At 40.6% G+C, this 19,070-nt stretch overlaps 1 protein-coding gene across 5 annotated transcripts in view; it reads left to right on the top strand.

The window, feature by feature from the left end:
* The window catches only part of FGFR2 (fibroblast growth factor receptor 2), an 81,591-nt gene extending 73,108 nt beyond the window's left edge, over window positions 1–8,483 (top strand). For all 5 annotated transcript variants that reach the window (XM_041415770.1, XM_041415766.1, XM_041415769.1 and 2 more), the window contains 4 exons: window positions 341–411; window positions 2,126–2,263; window positions 3,061–3,166; window positions 6,741–8,483. In XM_041415770.1, coding sequence (XP_041271704.1) covers window positions 341–411; window positions 2,126–2,263; window positions 3,061–3,166; window positions 6,741–6,905 — 480 coding nt within the window. In that variant the 3' untranslated portion in view covers window positions 6,906–8,483. The remainder of the gene's footprint in view (window positions 1–340; window positions 412–2,125; window positions 2,264–3,060; window positions 3,167–6,740) is intronic.
* The last annotated feature ends 10,587 nt before the right edge of the window (window positions 8,484–19,070 follow it).

Here is a 19,070-nt window from a genome sequence, read left to right as displayed (position 1 = left end):
TTTGCATGCAGGCTTGTTTTTCAGAAGTTTATTAATTGTGGGGATTTTTGTCTTTAAAGAGCTGTAGCAGAATGATACTTTTGATTTTGATCTGCTTATCCCATCATTCTCCTAGCAAGCAGTCTGGGAAATTTTTGGGAACTCTTAATTGCTTTTAATTTTATCTTCAATGCTTGTATCCATTTTTATAACAATCTCTGTACTTTAGCCCACGTTAGCGTTCTCTCACTGAAAATGTTCAAGGTGAATTATGTGCTGGTTTGCTTTAGCAGACAGCTCTTAGAGAAATCATCCTGTAAATTGCTGCCATTTTAATTTCTCTTCCTTTCCAAACTCACAGGGACGGCTTCCAGTAAAGTGGATGGCTCCAGAAGCTCTCTTTGACAGAGTTTACACACATCAAAGTGATGTGTAAGTGGCCTGATTTCAATGGGGTTTTGGGGATGGGAAAGGTGGGCTGGTGTTTTGCTTTGAGTTTGGTAAAGTTTGGGGTATTTCATATGTGTTTTGCTGTTGTCCTTTACCTTTAAGAGTTTTCATTCTGTTTCACATATTAATAGACGGAACAGGACTTGCCCTTAGAAAGTGAGGATTTTATGGTAGACTGCTAACCAGTGCTCTGTTACTAATCTGCCCAGCTTCAAAGCACATGAAAGGTGGAAAATACTAACCTCCTTCTGTCACTGCGGAAGTTTCCCCCCTTGAACTTATTTACGGATGTGCAGCTACAAAGAATCTATATAATTTGCTTGCCTTTTGACATGCTCTCTGGACTTCCTTCAGGTTTGAAAAAATAAAAGGAGAGAGAGAAAAGAACGACAAAAAAAGAAAGTTCCTGAAAACTTCTTATAAAAATCTGTACTGAGATTTGGTGCAATAAAATGTAGGCTGGGTATGCTGGAAAAGTTTTCTCTGATTTTCATAAGTGGTGTTGCTTCCCAGCAGTACTTCACATGTAATAGGAAATAATTGGACTCTGACACTTCAAAAATCTTTTAATGTGTGTGCAGAGCCACTGGCTGATGCAACTGCTCAGGATTTATTCTGCTTCCTATTACAGTTCTGTGTGCTTGAAGTAGACGTTTATTTCTTATGCAATACAGATGAAGATTCTGTTTTTTATTTCTCCAAGAAAAGCTATTAACTGTAAAGGGCTGAATGCTTCCCAGCAGAGGAGCAAAAGGTTATGCAAGTCAGTGCAGGGTTAAAAAGGAAAAAGGCAGGATGGAGAAAATAAGAAGTATCTCCTCTTCCTTTAACCTGGGTGCAGTTTCCAAGCTGCTCTTTCCTTATGAAAATCATTTACTGAGGCGTTTCCTGCAATCTCTACATCATTTACAAAGGAAACTATATACACAGGTTAAGGGTGGATCAAACTTGTGTTTTAAAATAACATCTTGGCAAAATATTTAAGTGAACGTGAAGTAAACCACTTCACTGGCTCGGGGCTGAGAGTCAGCCTGAGCTCCTCAGCAGCCAGGGAGCACGAGGATTTCAGTGCTGGGACTTGGAGACTCTTGGCCCCATGGTGGCTTTGAAGATGGCTAAAGATAATATTATTGTAAGTTTGTGCAAACTGTTTACTAAAGTACAGAGCTGGGGGAGCTGCAGAGGAGCTGGGGAGCCAGTGCAGGCTCTGTGCTGGTGCTCACCTGGCAGAGCTGCCTGCCACAGAGCCCCAGCTTGCCAGCCAGGCAGGATGAGGCAGGAAAACTGGCTTAAAATTTATTCCCCTTCATATCCTAGCAGAAGTTAGCAACAAAAGAGAAAAAAAAAAAAAAAAGGCAGGGTGACGCAAAATATTTTTGTTTTGAACAGTCTGCTTTTTCCAAAATATCCTGCCACATAATTGCACCCCAGCTGAGCTGTGAGGGCTCTGTAAGTCATTAAGCTGTGAAGATGCAGTGCTCGGAGCACACCAGACAGAGAAAAAGAGGGTATTTGGGAAAATGCTGAGGTCAGTCCTCATCCTAAATGCTGTCCATGTAGCTGATGCACTTCCCAGATCCCCGTCCTGTTCTGGGCAGGCAGACCTGGGCAGAGCCTGGTTTAAACACCTCTGGGAGGGATGGGATTCTCTGTTTCCAGGCAGGTCTACTAATGCAGTTTTCTCTTTGATTTGCAGTTGGTCATTTGGTGTGTTAATGTGGGAGATCTTCACCTTAGGAGGGTCACCCTACCCAGGAATCCCAGTGGAGGAACTTTTTAAGCTGCTTAAAGAAGGGCACCGGATGGACAAACCTGCCAACTGCACCAACGAGCTGTAAGGACCCTGGTTTGCTGTGCCAGGGCTGAAGGGCACAGCCGTACTGAATTCATGTGTTTACAGCTACCCCCAGAAGAACCACACACTTTCAGAAGTGTTTGGCTCTAAAATTCAGGATATTTGTGAGGGTATAGATGTGTAAGGAAAAGGCAGGGGAAGGATTTCAGGAAATGTTTGGCAGAGGATGCTTCTTTGCACACCCTGCTGTGATCCTATTGCAGAAAGAAGAAATCATCAACAAGTCAGTCTCTGTCAATGTTTTTACACACATGTTTGTTTGATTTTAATGTTACTAACATGGAAATTCATAAATGTTGCATATACCACTAATCAAATATGAGGTACATCAGGCTGCTTTTGTACACAACAAAATACATCTGGGAACTCCTGTGTGAACACAGCATTATCTCCTGGTGGTGTGGAGAGTGTGATTTCAGGTATTCCAATACAGACCTTAACTATATTTACATTTTTTTTTGCATTTTAATTTCTTCACAAAGGCTGCAATCCCCGACATGCAAAAAATATTGTAACTTAATGCCTTTGAAGTTGCTGGGCCACAGAATTGGGCCCACAGAAGGTAATTTAGACACTGAGCAAGGGAGAGACAGGAGTAGGAAGCCCCTCTGAGAGCAGGGAGTGTTGCCCAGGTTTGGGGATTTTCAGTGGTCCACGAGCAGAGCTGTGTGTGCTCGCTGCTTTCCTTGTGAAGGGCAGCACTGACTGTGCATGGAAAGGTTTGTGAGGAGGATGTATGATTTTAATTAAGCCAAGCAAATGTGTGTTTCTTCCAGCTATATGATGATGAGAGATTGCTGGCATGCTGTGCCTTCTCACAGACCCACTTTCAAACAGTTGGTGGAGGACTTGGATCGGATCCTCACTCTCACAACTAATGAGGTAGGTAAATTGTCTCCCCCCCCACAAGCTGCTGGTCGGGAAAAATGGTTCAGGGGACAGATGGAATTTATTCAATTATGAAATCCTGCCCAAGTTCACTCCTTATTCTGTTTGTCATTGTCCTCTGAGGTTACACGCAGCTAAGCTATGTATCCTATGAAATCCTCGGTCTCCTGCCATTATGCCTGGAATTATGTAACTAAAAAGAAACACATCTTTGAGGAGTTGTGTTTATTTCTCGCTGCATCTCTGGATGTTTTTAGTGTCGAGGGACGGCACGTGGCAGGTTGAGGGGCAGTGTTTGTGTTTCAGCAGGAATTGCACGTGAGGGAGGCGTGTGGAGTTCGTGGTGGTTCTCATTTGCTGGCTCAGTTTGATTCCCAGCCATGCTATGTAGGTCAGGAGAGGAGAAATCGTCAATGGCAGATTTCAGATGATGTGTCTGAGAGTGAATTAGGTTCACTGCAATAGCTCTCTGTGGAGGCAATGAGGACCCACGGGGGATGTGCAAACAGCCATCCAATTATCCAAAGGTCCTGCCTAGCACTGCTGCAGGTTGGGGTATGTGAATGCAGGAAGGCTTTATTTGAAGAGCGTTCTTTCAGAGGTCTGAGATATTATTAGTTTTAGCAAGGAGCACACTGATTAGGGTATTCACACAGGAATCAGTCCTCTTATCACTGAACCACGTGCATCTTTGAGGAAAATCACAAGTGATGGAAATGTTGATTCTTTTGGTAGAAATTTCTTTTGAGAGACAATACTTGGTGTCCCAGAAATATTCTACAAACTCCTATTACTTCTGAGAAATGAAATGTCTAATGGGAGCAAAAAAAGAACAAAGCAGTTACACAGGAAAGTTGTAACAACTTGATTTGACCATGTCAAAACAAGATTTTTGTATTTGTTGTTGCTTCTTTGTAGGAAAAAAAAAAGAAATTTAAATCACTCTACATGGCTCCTCAACATTATGTTCTAATTTTTTAGAATTGTCAGAGAAATAAAAAATGGATTGTGGAGCAGCTTTGGGAAAGCCTTTTCACAATGGAGATGACAGGAGAACCTGAGTAAAGAGGTGGTGTTTTTTATGATCATCATTTTCCCAGTAGATCTGGCTGAAAAAGATTCTTCGGCTTCAGTAACAGCTGTAAATTTATCTGGGTTCTGTTTTTAAGGCTTTCTCTAAAAAGTGGCACCTTCAGGGCTGGCTGAGAGATACGGAAGGATATGCTGTCTCTGTGGAGCCATGGATGTAGCTCTGTGTCCTGTTACCATTTTCACCTCGTCCAGTACTCTCTGCATCTTTCCTGCCTAATTCATGTATGATTTCACAAGACCAGTTGGAGGTGGGCTGGCTGCCACTGCAGAGTGCTGGGTGGCTTGGACTGGATACGTGTTTGCAAATTCAAGAGGGAGGTTCTGGGCTGCAATTCCAAGCCTGGGAAGGGATATTGCTTTCTTTTTTGCGTGTGTTTAACCGTTGAGCCTTCCCAACCCCGTACCGCTCATAGACCTGGAATGATCTCAAAGTTAACCTGAAAAGGCCTTTAGGGTTATGTAAATTACTTTAGACTAGAATCATAGGAAAAACGTCTGGAAAAAGCTTAGGAACACGTCCAGTCCATCTGATGGGCCTATGGCAGGGCCCACTATACGTTTGTCATTCCTGACAGATGTTTATGTAACTTGTCCTTACAGATCTCCACTGCTGTATTTCGGCATCGCCTCTTGACAGCTTGTTGCTTTGTTTCCCTAATCTCTAATCTTTCAACATCAGATATTGCTTTTGTCCTATTTACCCTGGACATAGAAAGCAAATCATTCTGCTTGTCTTCGCAGCCCGTTTCATGTTCCTGAGTGCTTGTCGTCATCTCGGTGTCTCCTGAGAACTCCAACGTGTCCCGTTTTCCTCCACAGCTTTGGAGATCTCTAATTCTGTGTAATCTGCATGGTCTTCCTGAAGTGCAGGCCCTCCAGGCTCACTTCTGTTTATCCTCTCCCCACTCTCCCTTTCCCCACAGAATAACCCTGGCTCAGTCTGGTTTACCCAACAACTCATTTTGCTGGGGTAGCCAATAATTTCTTCTGCTTTTGTGCAAGTAATGATTTCCGCTTAAATAGTAACATCTCGCTCTTTTTCATGTTGAATCATCTCTTGTTGTGTTTTTAATGTGTTTTCTTGCTGTTTTTTTTTCCCCCAAAAGACTCTCATTCCCATGTTTCTGTGACCCACGTGTGCAGAAGTCACCAGGAGTCAGCCTTGTGGCTGTGGTGCTTTTGTCAGCACCAGAAGCCAGCCTAGCGTTGGTTCTTGTGCCCCTTGGTGTGACTCTGGCTATTGACACTGGATAAGGACCCTATCTACAATACTGAATTCATACCTGAGTTACATCAAGTCTTCTGATGTGATGAGCCATGTCTGATAGCCCCTGGGAAAGCCCTGTTTCTTCAAAGACTGGGATCCTTTCTTCTTCAGTCTATTTAGAAAATGTCTGATTATTTCTGCTCATGCAGGGCTGATTTGCTAATCCACAAATATGTATCAGGATTGCCCTTGTGGATTCTTCAAGAGCCTGGGCAGTCACGGAGTCAGTAATCAATACATCCAAACTCCCTCCTTTTGGTCCCTATTAAATTTCCCAGCATTTTAAAACATGCCACACCCTCCTTTTAAAATGGTGACCATTTTTAAACTCTATGATGGTAATGACTGAATCTCTGACTTAAAAAAGGAATGTTAGCCAGAGGACTAAATTACCCCAAACATAAGCACAGCACCATAAAATACTGACTGAGGTGGAAGACTCGTCTCGTCAGTACGATCATAACTTGTGGTTTAGCAAATGAAGAGATTGCATTTAAATGAATGCAGCTGTCTTTAGAAGTTGAAAGAGAAGGAACATTTCAAGGGGAAAAATAACTTTATTCTCTTGCCAAAACTGTTGTTTCTAGCAAAAGAGCTTTAACCCAAAACTTGGATTCAGCAGATGATATTTCCTTTTTTAATGACTGCTTTGGTCATGGCTACTCTGGGATGCACAAGACACAAATATGTAGTGTCAAAAACCCAAATCGTGTGAATTTGATTTTGTTTTTCCTTCAGATCTTTTTTGCACGTATGCCACTGCATGTTGAAACACAAATTTAATATCACAGAATATAAAACAGAGATTCAAAGTGACCAAAGGCATACAAAGTTGGAAGCGTCTTTCCCTCTCCAAATCACTACCATGTGCTAAAGAAAAATGGTTCTATTTAGGATGAAATTTCATTTTTATCATTGCAAGTGAAAAGCCCTCTTTTGATGTGGTTGCCATGTTTATTCCCACTGACACAGCTAATGCTGGTGATGTTGGACTTCAGAAAATACCGTGTTATTGGCTTGTTTTTTCTTTCCCTAGTCGAGCTCCTTGTTTTATGAGGTATTTAGGCAACAAGGCAGTTTTGAACGCAGCTGATTCACAGAAGCGAGCGTCATTTTCAAACCGCTCTCTTCCAAAACCCGCGCAGTGGTGACATTTTACTGTCAGCTCTCTTCACTGACTAAAAACGGGTTTTATTCCTCTTGCCACAGGAGTATCTGGACCTCAGTGGACCTCTGGAACAGTATTCACCCAGCTACCCCGACACCAGGAGCTCGTGTTCCTCGGGGGACGACTCCGTGTTCTCTCCCGACCCGATGCCTTACGAACCTTGTCTCCCCAAGTACCAGCACATGAATGGGAGTGTGAAAACATGAAAAGAGGAGCAAAGAGGCAAGAACATCAAGCTACCTACCGTATGCAAAGCAAAAGCTTTCCTCCAGGACCTTCATGTTTCTGCTTGTACATAGGAAATATGGGAAAAAAAAAATAAAAGAGAGAGAAAAAAAGGAAAAAAAAAAAACAATTTGGAGGAAAGCGGTCAGAGCCTACATAAAGATTCACATCACTTGCAGCTTTCAGATGTTCCCAAGAAGGAAGAATGTTTATGAGCTGTGTCTAGATACCCATTGCTATCAATTTTCTGGCTTCCTGTGAGCTGCAACAGACTTTGTTTGTACAATGGACCAGTTGGACTTGAGGCAAACTCTGGGTCTGCCTTTCTTGTTTATTTTGTAATATTTGGAGAAAATATATGTTGGCACACACTTACAGAGCACAAATGCAGTATATAGGTGCTGGATGTATGTAAATATATTCAAAAATATGTATAAATATATATTATATATATTTACAATGAATTATTTTTTGTATTGATTTAAAAAATGGATTCCCAATCCACCTAGCAAATTAGTCTCTTTTTTAACAGCTATTTGCTAAATGCTGTTCTTACACAGAATTTCTTAATTTTCACCATCCAAAGGTGGAAAATACTTTGCTTTCAGGGAAAATGGTATATCATTAATTTATTAACTAATTGGTAATGTACAAAACAGTTAATCGTTTATAGGGTTGTTGTGTTTTTGTAATTTAAATGGCATTTCTATGCAGGCAGCACAGAGGACTAGTAGATATATTGCTCAGACTTTACTAGTTTTCAGATCTTTAAGAAAAGAAATATTTACAGTATATAACTAATTTGGGGAAATTAAACTTTTGATTTATTTGTGTTTAAAAACTGCAGTGTCAGATGATTATTCTTATCAAAACCAAATCCTTTAACAAGAAAGTCTTTTTCTTATAAGGTCCAAAAAGCAGAGTCATACCACTCCAAAAAAAATAAAAAAAAAGAAAATAAAGGACATTTAGAAGAAGGTTCTTAAAGTAAGGAAAGACATGGGTTGGTCTATTACCATAGCAGAACAGACTGCTCTAAAAGGAGCTGATCTTCTACCCTGAGTTGCACATGCATCAAATTATCTACAATTCTCTTGCCTTAGTTGGATAATAGGTTCCAGACCTTTTGGCCTGAATTTTTTGCCTTTATCCTTCTATTGTAACTTAAGTTAAAAAGAGAGAAGTTGTTTATAATGACAGCTTGCCATAGGAATATCAGCATCTTTTTAGGGGATTAATTCATGCTGACTCCACTATTTCCTTCTGAACCATTCCATAACAGTAGGTGTAGCACTGGCCTCTGCTAGAATATCACTGTTTGCATCTTTTTTACAGAATCCTGTATTTTTACTTTCAGAACATTGACATTGATATGGCCATGGAATATGAATGCAAATTTCACTGTTTTATGTGGTGGTGTGTTTGTTTTGGTTTTGTTTGTTTTTTTTTGGTTTTTTTTTTAAATAATTTTTTAATTGGGTAAAATAAGTATTAAAATCTGTTAACTTTTGTACTGACAATAAAATGTTTCTACAGATATTAATGTTAAAATTACAAAATAAATGTCATGCAGCTTATTTTTCCTAATCCTTTGTGTCATACAAAATGGTTTCCTGAACATCAAGTGATGGAACACGTCCAGAAAAGCTTCCTTTAGACCTTATCATTGATCCTATATTACAAAGCAATCCTTTCAGGAATAATGCTTTTGCCTCTGTCTTGTAAAATGTCTACTCATGAATATAGCATGGGTTATTTGAGTAAACATATGTACAGTCTTTGGTGGAAAATGTCTTGAAGTGTTCATAATGTAGACCCAAAGTATGTTCTCTTTTTATTTAGGCTGTATCCTTTAATTAGTGAGGTTTCTGATTCATTCAGGGGAGGCTGGAGGACTATTTGCATGGGAGATTTTTAAAAAAAATCATAACAGATGGAAAGAGGGAAAAAGTTTAAAGTTTGGCATCGTGGCAAGAGTCTAAAAGTTTTCTGTTGGATTTTTTCCTTTTTTTTTTTTTTTTTTTTTTTTTTTTTTTTTTTTTTTTTTTTTTAATTGGAAGCAGAAAGAAGACACCCCAAACCAGCCTGTGCTTGAGGCAGAACTTTATGGAAAGAAGACACCCCAAACCAGCCTGTGCTTGAGGCAGAACTCAGAACTTTATGGTCACATTACTGCAGGTTAGCCTGGAGAGGGCTGTTGGATGTGCTCTTCACCACGTGCTCTGGAAGTGCTCCAGACACCAAACTGTTCTTTGGTTCCTTTCTGCTCTGACTGAAAACCCCATGCCAACCCTAAGAAACTTCCTAAAAAAAAAATCCCATTAAAAACTGGTGGTTTTCAATTAAGAATTATCTGATGGGAAGATTCCCACTGACTTCACTGGAAACCATAATTCCCTTTCCCCACAACCTCTATTGCAATCAGCAGCAACGGTGGCTACTGTGACAGAAACCACAGTGGTTGTAATGACACGTCTGGTTTTAAGATTTTTTTAAAGGCTCTCAGAAGATCTTGAATCTTGCTCTGCTTGTGTTGAAATGGATTTAAGTGCATCTCTTCTACTTTGGTACCTTTTTAAAATAACAGGATGAGAACTTGCAGAAATGTGATGGAAAGGTGCTGTTAATTAATGTAAACTTATTTGTTGCCCTGCTTTTGTTTCAAACAGGTGATTTGGTTTTTCTAGTTTGATGTTTTAGCTCTCAGAGAGTTAGATTTTCACCTTGGAGGTGTTCCACAAATGTTATCTGAAGTCTGTTATGCCATTTTCCTAATTTTATACTGTAATCCCTGGAGATCAAGTTTTTAAAATTATTATAGTTAATTATTATTTATTTTATTTTTATTATTTTTTTATTTCATTCTTTCCTGCTGTCTGAAGGCTTTCTTCTCTGTCTGCTGAATGATTTCCTTCTGTGGAAACCCTGGCTCTAGGGCAGGGCACAGAAGCCTCACTTTTGGGGGGAGAAGCAGAATATCCTCTGTGTGTGGAGTTGCAAGAGGAAAGTAGTCCCCAGAAAATAAAATCTGGCTCTGAAATTTGCTCAAAGGGGAAATCCTGCCTTTGGATCGTTCATGAGTAGAAGGCTTGAGGATTTGGGATTGCTGTCTCATCTGAAAGCAAAGTTGCCACTCATGGGAGCAGTGATGGAGAGTGCATTTTGTCAGGAGGTGGATTTACATCATGTGGATAGTGAGGGGCGTGTTCTGGGTGTGGTCAGTTCCCTTCAGCATCTCCGTGGCTTTTGTCCCTCCTTTAGGTATTGATTTGAATCACCTCTGTGCAATATATGGGAAAATAATGTAGAAATGAGGTTTCTTGCAGCTCAAATCCATAAACAAGTTGATATTGCCTGTTTTGGAGGGTTTCCTCTTTTTTATTCTAACTTAGCAAGTAGCAGGGGTGATAGATATGAGTCAAGACTGCAATTTTTGGCTGTAATATACCAAGTATTATTATATATAATATACACAGGAGAATACAGCTTGTTCTTTTTTCTCTTGATGTTATACCATCCAATATCTGGTTCATTTTGCCTTTACAAAAGTAAGAGTTCAGCTGTGTTATGAGTTTCAAACTTGTCTAAAGACAAATAAATTGACTGCTTTATTTCTGGAAGCAAGATGAGCAAAGCTGTGTGCACAATGTAGCAATTTTCATGTCTAGCTCTTGAGAAAAAAGCAGCACAGGACCCTCAGGTTTAGAGAGCATGATTTTAGTGAAAGGTTCAATGATCTCAAAGTGATAAATTAAACCAAGAGAAGGTTAATACCAGTGATGAGTTTCAGAGATTTTTCTGTATTCCAGGAAATTTTAAGTGTATGTCTGTTTAGGAAAAGCAAAATATTATCGGAAGACAAGTCCTAGGAACTTTAATATGTTTTAGTTTTATTTACATTTTTTTAAGCAACCAAACTTACTTAAGGGGAAAAAAAAAAAAAAAATAGATGCTATTCATAAAAAAAACCCCCAGCCATAGAAAGTGGGAAAAAAGCCAACCAACACCTGCTTTTGAAAGGTCATCTGTCCATTCTGTAATCAGGAAGTTCTGTAGTTGGATAATTTGATCTAATAATTAGAAAATATCATTGATTTTTCCACAGTAAATATAATAAGGTTGTTGGGATGAAGCATAAGGTACCTCCAGCAGTTTGTTTTTGGAAAGACTGCCTGTGAAAATGTCTGTACTCCTGAGCTTTTGTTGCCATGAAATTCTGTGGAGCAAGTCTTTTTTTTTATCCCCTTTTATTAGATTTACCTGTTAGCTTTTTCTGTAAGGTCCTAGAGGAGAGAGAAGATGGAGACAGTGCTGAGAGAACAAGGGGAAGAGGTACCAGTTGCTTCAGGGTATTTATCTGAATTTTAGAAGCAATTTCTTCACTTTGGGACCACTTGGACACTGGGATGAACTGTCTGGAGAAGCTGTGGAATCTTCCTGGCTGTAGATGTTCAAGAACTTGGCTTGCCAGGGCCATGGATAAGCTCATCTACAGCCCTGCTTTCAACACAAGGTTGGCCAAGATGATCTCCAGGGTCCTTTCCAGCTGAAACTTTGTGATTTTGCAAATCTGTGCTGTTGGCCAAAGGTAACCCAGATCTGCAGCAGAGTCCTGGAAAGCTCTGCTGGCACATGTGGAGGCTGTCAGTGGGATGTATTGTTCAGTAAATTCAATTTAGTGATGCATTTAACAAGAGAGATCCCCCTCTATTAAGGATGTTAAATGTCAGGTCCTGGCTTGTTTGTGATTATCACAGCTGGCCAAAAATCCTGAGATTGGATTCCTGTGCAGTGGAAAGCAGTGGTTTGTCAGAAGCTTTCTAGAGTGTAAGTGCCCTGCAGAAGATGGAGTATTTTGATTACATCAGAATGATGAAGTCAGAAGGAAATGAAGTCATTTTATGTTGCAGGTATTTAAGAGCAGGCAATGGCATATAAAGTCAAAGTAGGAAACGGAGTATTTAGATTTTGTCACACCAGAACAGACATAGCTCTAAGTGACATCCAGGTACCACAATTATGGTGGCACTAATGCTGTATAAATGTTCAGTAATTTTGCTTTTTAAATGTTTTATTTCCAGTTCAGGCTGAAGATGAGGTTTCCTTGAAGAATACACTTTGAAGGATCAAACAGGTCCATATTGCTCTGACTGTCAGCCAGTATTTTGATGGGTTTTTTTCCTGTTTCTCCAGCATTTGTCCCCTGGAACCAGAGGCTGTGAGTGAAGCCAGGGGCCAGGATGTTTTTGGGATGGCTTGTGAGGGACCTGGTCTACTGTCAGCCAGTATTTTGATGGGTTTTTTTCCTGTTTCTCCAGCATTTACCCCCTGGAACCAGAGGCTGTGAGTGAGGCCAGGGGCCAGGATGGTTTTTGGGATGGTTTGTGAGGGACCTGGTCCCATTTCCCTTGCCCAGCACTGGGTGCTGGGACCAGGTTTTCCTTGAAATAGTGATTTATTGGGAAAGCTTTACCAAAGTCCTCATTTCCAGGGAGGACTAATAATTCTCTGTGGCAGGGGAGCAGCTCATCTCTTCTGCTGGGGCATCTCTGAATTGCCTGAGAGGGTGGAGAAAGAGGCCAGCAAACAGGAGCCCTGGTGTCCCTGCTGTCTGGGGAAATCTATGGCCCATGGTACTGGAATCAATGGGAAATACATTCATGGGGGGGGAAAAAAAAATCAAAACTCCCAAGAACTCTTTTAAAGACATCTGAGAGAAGGTAACCAAGGTGCAATATTTTTTCTAGATGTGTTTCCCTGGCACAACTATGATTTATTTTAGGGTTTCTCAGCAGCATGCAGAACTTCTATTCCAAAGTTTCTTGGCACAGAGATGCACAAATTTCCTTCTGAATGCAAAATTCAGTGAGTGAGGGGTCTACCATGGGAATGATGCTTTGGGTGTCCAGAGGAGCAGCTGCATCCAGGGCTGGACAGAGAGGGTGTGACACTGCTGGGAAATTGGGGTTCATCTTCTCACGTGGTCGCAGAGCTTCTTCAAGGGTCATGTGCCAAATCCTGGGTGCCAAAAGCACTTGAGAATATTTTTCCACTACCACAAAAACTGGGGAAATCCTGGCCTGAAGTTTTTTCTTTCCCTGCTCCTCCTACAAATTTTCTTGAGTCTACGGGGAAATCCTGGCCTGAAGTTTTTTCTTTCACAAATATCCCCTGCTCCTACAAATTTTCTTGAGTCTATTTCAGTTATTTTCAGTGAGTTTCTTTTTTAAAAGTATTTGCATTTTTCAGGTCAGAGAATTGAGAAAAAAACCCCAAACATTTGGGTTTCTGCTGGGAATTGTAAGTAATAAAAATTTGCCTATATATTTTTTCAAATATATTGCCTATATATTTTTTTCTCTCCTTTAAAATTTCCAAGACTTGTTCCCTGACAGCTGTTATAACAAATGGTGGGGCTTCTTCAGCTGATGTAATCCAAGACTTCAGTCATGTCAGTGGAGTTGCAATATTTATTTATCAACTGGTCAATGAAACATCATCTGTTGATTTGTTCGTTAGAGTTAAGTAGCCCTTTTATCATATTTTTTACTAAAAATACTATATTTATTTGTAATTATGTATGCACATTAGGTCTGTACAAGAAATTCAGTAAAGAAATTAAAAAACCTGTTTGCACGTTTTTAAAACAGGAGACTAATGCTATATAAATGATCAGTAATCACATAATAGGCATAATCATGGCAGGGTTCTGAGAGGGTCAATAAAATGTTACTAACCAGATAAAATGGTAAAAAAAGGAAAAATGTTATTATTGTTAGTTAAAAGTAGTGGGGTTTTAGGGTTTTTTTTTCCCCCTAGTGTCTGGCAGTGCTTTGCTTGCCCCTCATTGACTTTTTGCTTCAATTGTTGACAATTACTCGGGATCCTCATCTGGCTTAATATTTGGGAAACGACAGGTTCAGGATGGTTCCAGCAAGCTTTAAAATCAGCCCAGAATTTCACGCCTGGCCTCTTTTGCACAGCCCTAGACATGAAGGATGTCCCTTGGATGCAGATGGAACCCTGTCACCTCTGGTGCTCTGCCTGTGTCAGGTGGCTCCTCAGCGTGTGTGCTGAGCTCCCTCCATTCTGGGGGTTGCAAGAAAAAACGAGGAGAAATCTGCTGTGGTTTTCCTTTGGCTTTGTTTCCCTCACTGCAGGCAGATGAGGAGGGAAGAGGCAGCAGCCCCTTGCTTTTCCTGGTGCCACATTTGTTGTGTGTGTTGCTGGAGCCCCCAGCACCCCCTGCCCTCATCAGGGTACCCACCACACCAGTAGCTTAAAAACCACACATCCTCAAACACCCATATTTTGTATTTGAGATTGAGATTTCTTGTAAAAAAAAAAAAAAGGAAAAAAATTGTATTTGTATTGAGATTTCTTTGTAACCTGACTAGACAGCCACTGCCCCATTAATCGACTCCCTCTGTTTGACACGCAGCAGATTTATGGCTCTGGGTGGATGAAACCAAAAGGCAATTAAACACAATCAATCAGCTGGGCTGAAGGTTCCAGATTCTGCTCACAAAATCCTTTTCAGACATCTTTAGAGCTCGAGAGGCCTGGAGTGAAAACAAAGGAAAGATGCTTGTTTTTTCCATGTATTTCCTGGGTGTTTTCAGCCTCTCAAAATATACCCTCAAATGGTATATTTTTACAAAATATATTTTACCCTCAAAGGGGATTTTTACAAAAAGACCCAAGGGGAAGAGAAGCTTGTAGGGGTTTACTTTCAGTCCTGGGGTAGAAGTGGGGCAAAAAGGAGCATCAGATGACAGAGTGGTAAGTCACTAAATCTGTGTGGTTTCTGCAGTCTCAGTGTCTGCTTTTGCTCTGAGAGGCACAGCAGACATGACCAGCATGCTTCTTTTCAGGGGGAACATTCCCACTTCATTAATTAACAACAAAGATACAATGCAAACATGACTGAGCTGCCTGCTGAATTTGTAAACCCTTTCTTAAACAGCTCTGAAGTTCTTGATTTCCATTGTGTTGCTTTGTACAGCCTTAGTCCACCAGCTGACCTCCAGGAAACTACCATCAACCAGAAGCAGCTGAATTTCACTTTTTCATTTTTTTAATTTCTTCTTTGTAGCAATCCTTTTTCTTCAAGGCAGCTGTGATATACAGGTAATGAAATAAAAAAGGTAAATTTTTATTCTTCCATTCTTTCTTGGTATTCCTTGAGCTTGCACACATTAACAAATGTCAATACTTTTGTTATATCTGTTGCCATTACAAACATATGTAAATTACTATGTGCTGGTCATATAATATGAAAAGGGAGAGACACTCAAGTAATGGTGGCTGAAAACATATGTAAATTACTATGTGCTGGTCATATAATATGAAAAGAGAAAGACACTCAAGTAATGGTGCCTGTGCTCCTATGCAGTTCACATATTGGGTTAATTCTTATAAAAAAGAAAATAATATATTCCTATACACATTTGGGAAGCTGCAATGTCCCAAGACCTGCTTTGCCCAGTGGAGAAAATCCTGACAGTTTTCCAACAATGGGGAAAAAGAAGGGAATTGACTTCCACAGCAATAAGCAAACAATTTTTTTTTTTAAATAAGTTTTTGTCCTACTTGACCTATATGTTAGGTCACTTCATAAATCTTTTGGTGTTTCTGGCACCTCCTTCTGTGTTTGATAGTCAACAAAGGCCAGTTCCCATTTTTGTATATTTATTTTTCCTTACAAATTCCTCTTTATCTGAACTACTTCTCTTCTGATTCTGGTGTGGAGCCAGTACTCCAGACTCACCATTAAAAAAGGAACCAGGATCTCTCTCAGCAGAGTCCAAGGAAATTTGCTGCCATTAAAAGCAGGCCTTTTGCTAGGAGCCATATGATTGAGCTTCTTATGCTTTCAGGGTAAAGTGGTGGAGAAGTTGTCTCCATCTCTAAATCCCCACTTTATGCTGCTCCTAGAGAGGTGAGGAGGGTGCAATGCTTGACTTCAAGCACACTGAAAAAAAAACCAACCCAGCAGGAGCATTCTCCTGGTGATGGAATGGCTGCAGCATCTAGATTGTGATGTTTTTCCCATAATTGATAGAGAAGTGTTGGGTTCTCTGGAATCCTGCCATGACCCTGTGAGATGGTGAGCTTCCACCTTGTGCCAGGTGGTTTGCTGGTTGAGATCCAATTCTGGACCAGAGTCTTGGACCACGGAGTCCAACAGCTGCTGCTCCTGGAGCTCCATGCCCAGAGCAGTTTGCTGTCTCCAGAAGGGCTGCTGGCAGGCTTTGGAGAAAGGCCCTGCAGCTCCAAATCCAACTCCTTGACAGAATTGTTCCTTGTAAGATTTATCTTCTCTCTCTGAACACTTTCTCTGCTTCTTGTTGCAGAACCACCCAGCAGAGCTTCTCTGCCTGCAGCAGCAGCACCAGGGGAAGAATCAGCTGATGGGGGAAAATGTGCTCTCCCTCATTTGTTTTTTCCCCAAAAGGGAACCCCATCCCTGTCAAAGCTCCCCAGGACACATGAGCCAGACCCACATCAGTACTACTGGCTTCAGCAGCAGGCAGGTCTCATCCTGGTGTCACTGGTTCCTACTTTACCTCCTAAAAAAATGCATCTCTTTTATTTCAGAACAAAAAGCCTCACTTCCAGGTTCTCTGCAAGATGACCTAAAGACAGCTACTGCATTGACCAAATAACCTGGATGTTGCACACACTCAGCTGGATCTTGGATTTGTTTTAAATTTTCCAATTGTTAATTTTATAATGTGTCCCTCAGGTCCCTTATTAATGGACAGCTTATGGAGGAGGTCTGGGTTACTGTTTACCACAACCCTCAATACTTTGGCATCCCTTGAGTCAAATTGAGCTCTCAGGCCTCTCCTTGCCAAGTTAAATCCTTTTAGCATTTTTATAATCTCCAAAAACACATTTCTTCATCTCTCAGACTTGGTCTCTGCAGTTCAGTAAGCATTTGTTGTTTGAAATCAGATCATGATGAAATCGTTTAATAGTCGGTCTATGAAAATATTTTGTTTAAAAAACACTCAGAACTTAATTGGAATGAAAATACCAGCAGCTGGGTTGTAGTTTGAAGTCAAAAGTCTGAGAAGCAGCTGGAACAGCAGGATTCAGAGAGACACTTCTAATTCTTCCCCTTCCTACAGGAACATTCCAAGGCTGCTCTGCTTTGGCAGGCAATGAAAAGAACCCACTCGTGCTCAGCCTTCTCTGACCAATATCATCTGCTGCTGGCACATCTGTCCCTGAGCTGTGCAGACAGAGCACAAAAAACCTCCTGGTTTTCTTTTTTTTCAGTTTTATGAAGGGTTCTGATGAGCTCCATGTACTACCACAACATCCTTGTCATTACTGGCATGTCTGAGCAATGACTTGCTCTGGAAGAGAAATTTGGTTTCTTCTCAGATCCCCTAATTAGACTTAAAAGAATATGTGGTAAAGAAAGATTTTGGGTGAGTTGTTCAGTGGATGAGGGCTTACTCCTTCAAAATGATTTGTGAACTTTCTGGGCAGTTTTTGAGTGTTTTATTTATACTGGGTTGGAGGAGTTAAGTTTAAAAGAGTTGGAGACCTTGGATATGCACAGTAGTGTCCCTGCAATGAGTTCACTGGCAAAATGCTGGAAGTTTTCAGACCAGAACTCTGTCCAATTTCCACTAGATAAAATTCCTTCCATCAAAGGAGTTAATTGATAAGGGTGGAATTAGGTGCCTGGAGTAATTGCCTTCTTGGGATAGAAGTAATCTCCATACACAGCCTAGCAGCTTCTTGTTTGTTTCAGAAAAGACTGGCTCTTCAATTTGTATTTTGTTTCAGATAAAGAGGAAAATGGATGTATAAAAAATGTAGTTTTGACGCTGAGGATCTAAGAGGTACATGCAAAATACCCCTAAATTAATGCAAACTTACTGGAGCTGCCTTTAGAGAAATTATTCCCATTGGATGTTTACTTCCAAATTGCACATATGACCAGCAGGATATCTGGATGCCTAAAACCTTTTTTTTTAAGTTACAGATATAATAGTACAAACTTGGCACAGAATGCAGTGAAAATGTCAGCAGCCTCAGAAGTCTAAAAGGATCCAGTGGATGAAGCACCCTCCTCTGCCAGCAGCAACAAAGGAACTCCAGTGAGGACTTTTGGGGGTTTAAAGAGGCATCCAAAGTCATTTAGCCATGTCTGCAATCAGCACAGTATTGACAAGCTTTTTGATATGTGGTTTTTTTGGTTGGGATTTTTTTAGATCCTGGCATGCAAGCTGAGATCAGAGGACATAAATAACAAAGTATAGTTGCCAGACTCACTGGTTAAGGATGTAAACCAGACTCCCAACTTGAAGGTGTTGTCCTTAGTTTATCTCCTACTGAACCATCTGTTTATCCTAAGGTAATCAAAACCATGAGGATGAGGAGAGGGAGCAAGCATGCTTTAGTGCAGAAGGGCAATTACTGTCTCCTGTTAACTCTCAGTCACTCCTGATCATACTGTAAATTATTTGCTGGAGCTAAGATGTGCTCCATTTACATATTTTGCCTATTTTTTCTCAGCAGCATTATTTCAGTGGCCATAGGCTTCATGGATTTAACACAAAACTAATTTTACATCAGCAGGATGGGTCTGGGTTACCTGTCTGGGGCCACCTCCATGCTGATGCAGACAGTGCTCAAGCCAAAAATGTCCCAAGGAGGAGAAAACAAATATAAACAAATCACTTCTAACCACTGGCAACTAATTCTGGAGGGGGTTTTGTTTGTTTAATCCCCTTCCAAATTCTGCATTACAAAGATGTTGTCCTTTCTGGACAACACTGCAGACAGCAGGATTTTCTCACTGGCTTGGCAATGAGAAATGGACACGGATTAAAAATGTGATGCAGACTAGACCTGGTGAATAGTTGCCAAAATATCCCATGAGTATTTGCTCGGGTTTTGAAGTGAATTCACTTTTTCTTCCTTCTTTGGACCTCACACACCAAGAGCATTGTGGTCTTGCCATATCTGACCACGTATGAAAGCAACCTTTACAATAATTTGCATCAGCAGAAATTGAATTTTATATTTGCCACTTTTATATTGCACATATTTGCCCAGCACTTCAAAAAGAAAGGAGAAAAAAGTGAGTGCAGCACTTCTGTCAGATCTTAACAATGACAGTG

This window comes from Onychostruthus taczanowskii, unplaced genomic scaffold (genome assembly GCF_017590055.1).
Source record: "Onychostruthus taczanowskii isolate IOZ18803 unplaced genomic scaffold, ASM1759005v1 scaffold5, whole genome shotgun sequence".
Classification (NCBI taxonomy): domain Eukaryota; kingdom Metazoa; phylum Chordata; class Aves; order Passeriformes; family Passeridae; genus Onychostruthus; species Onychostruthus taczanowskii.
Note: the sequence above shows the minus strand (reverse complement) of the source record. Positions and strands in the feature narration are given on the sequence as shown.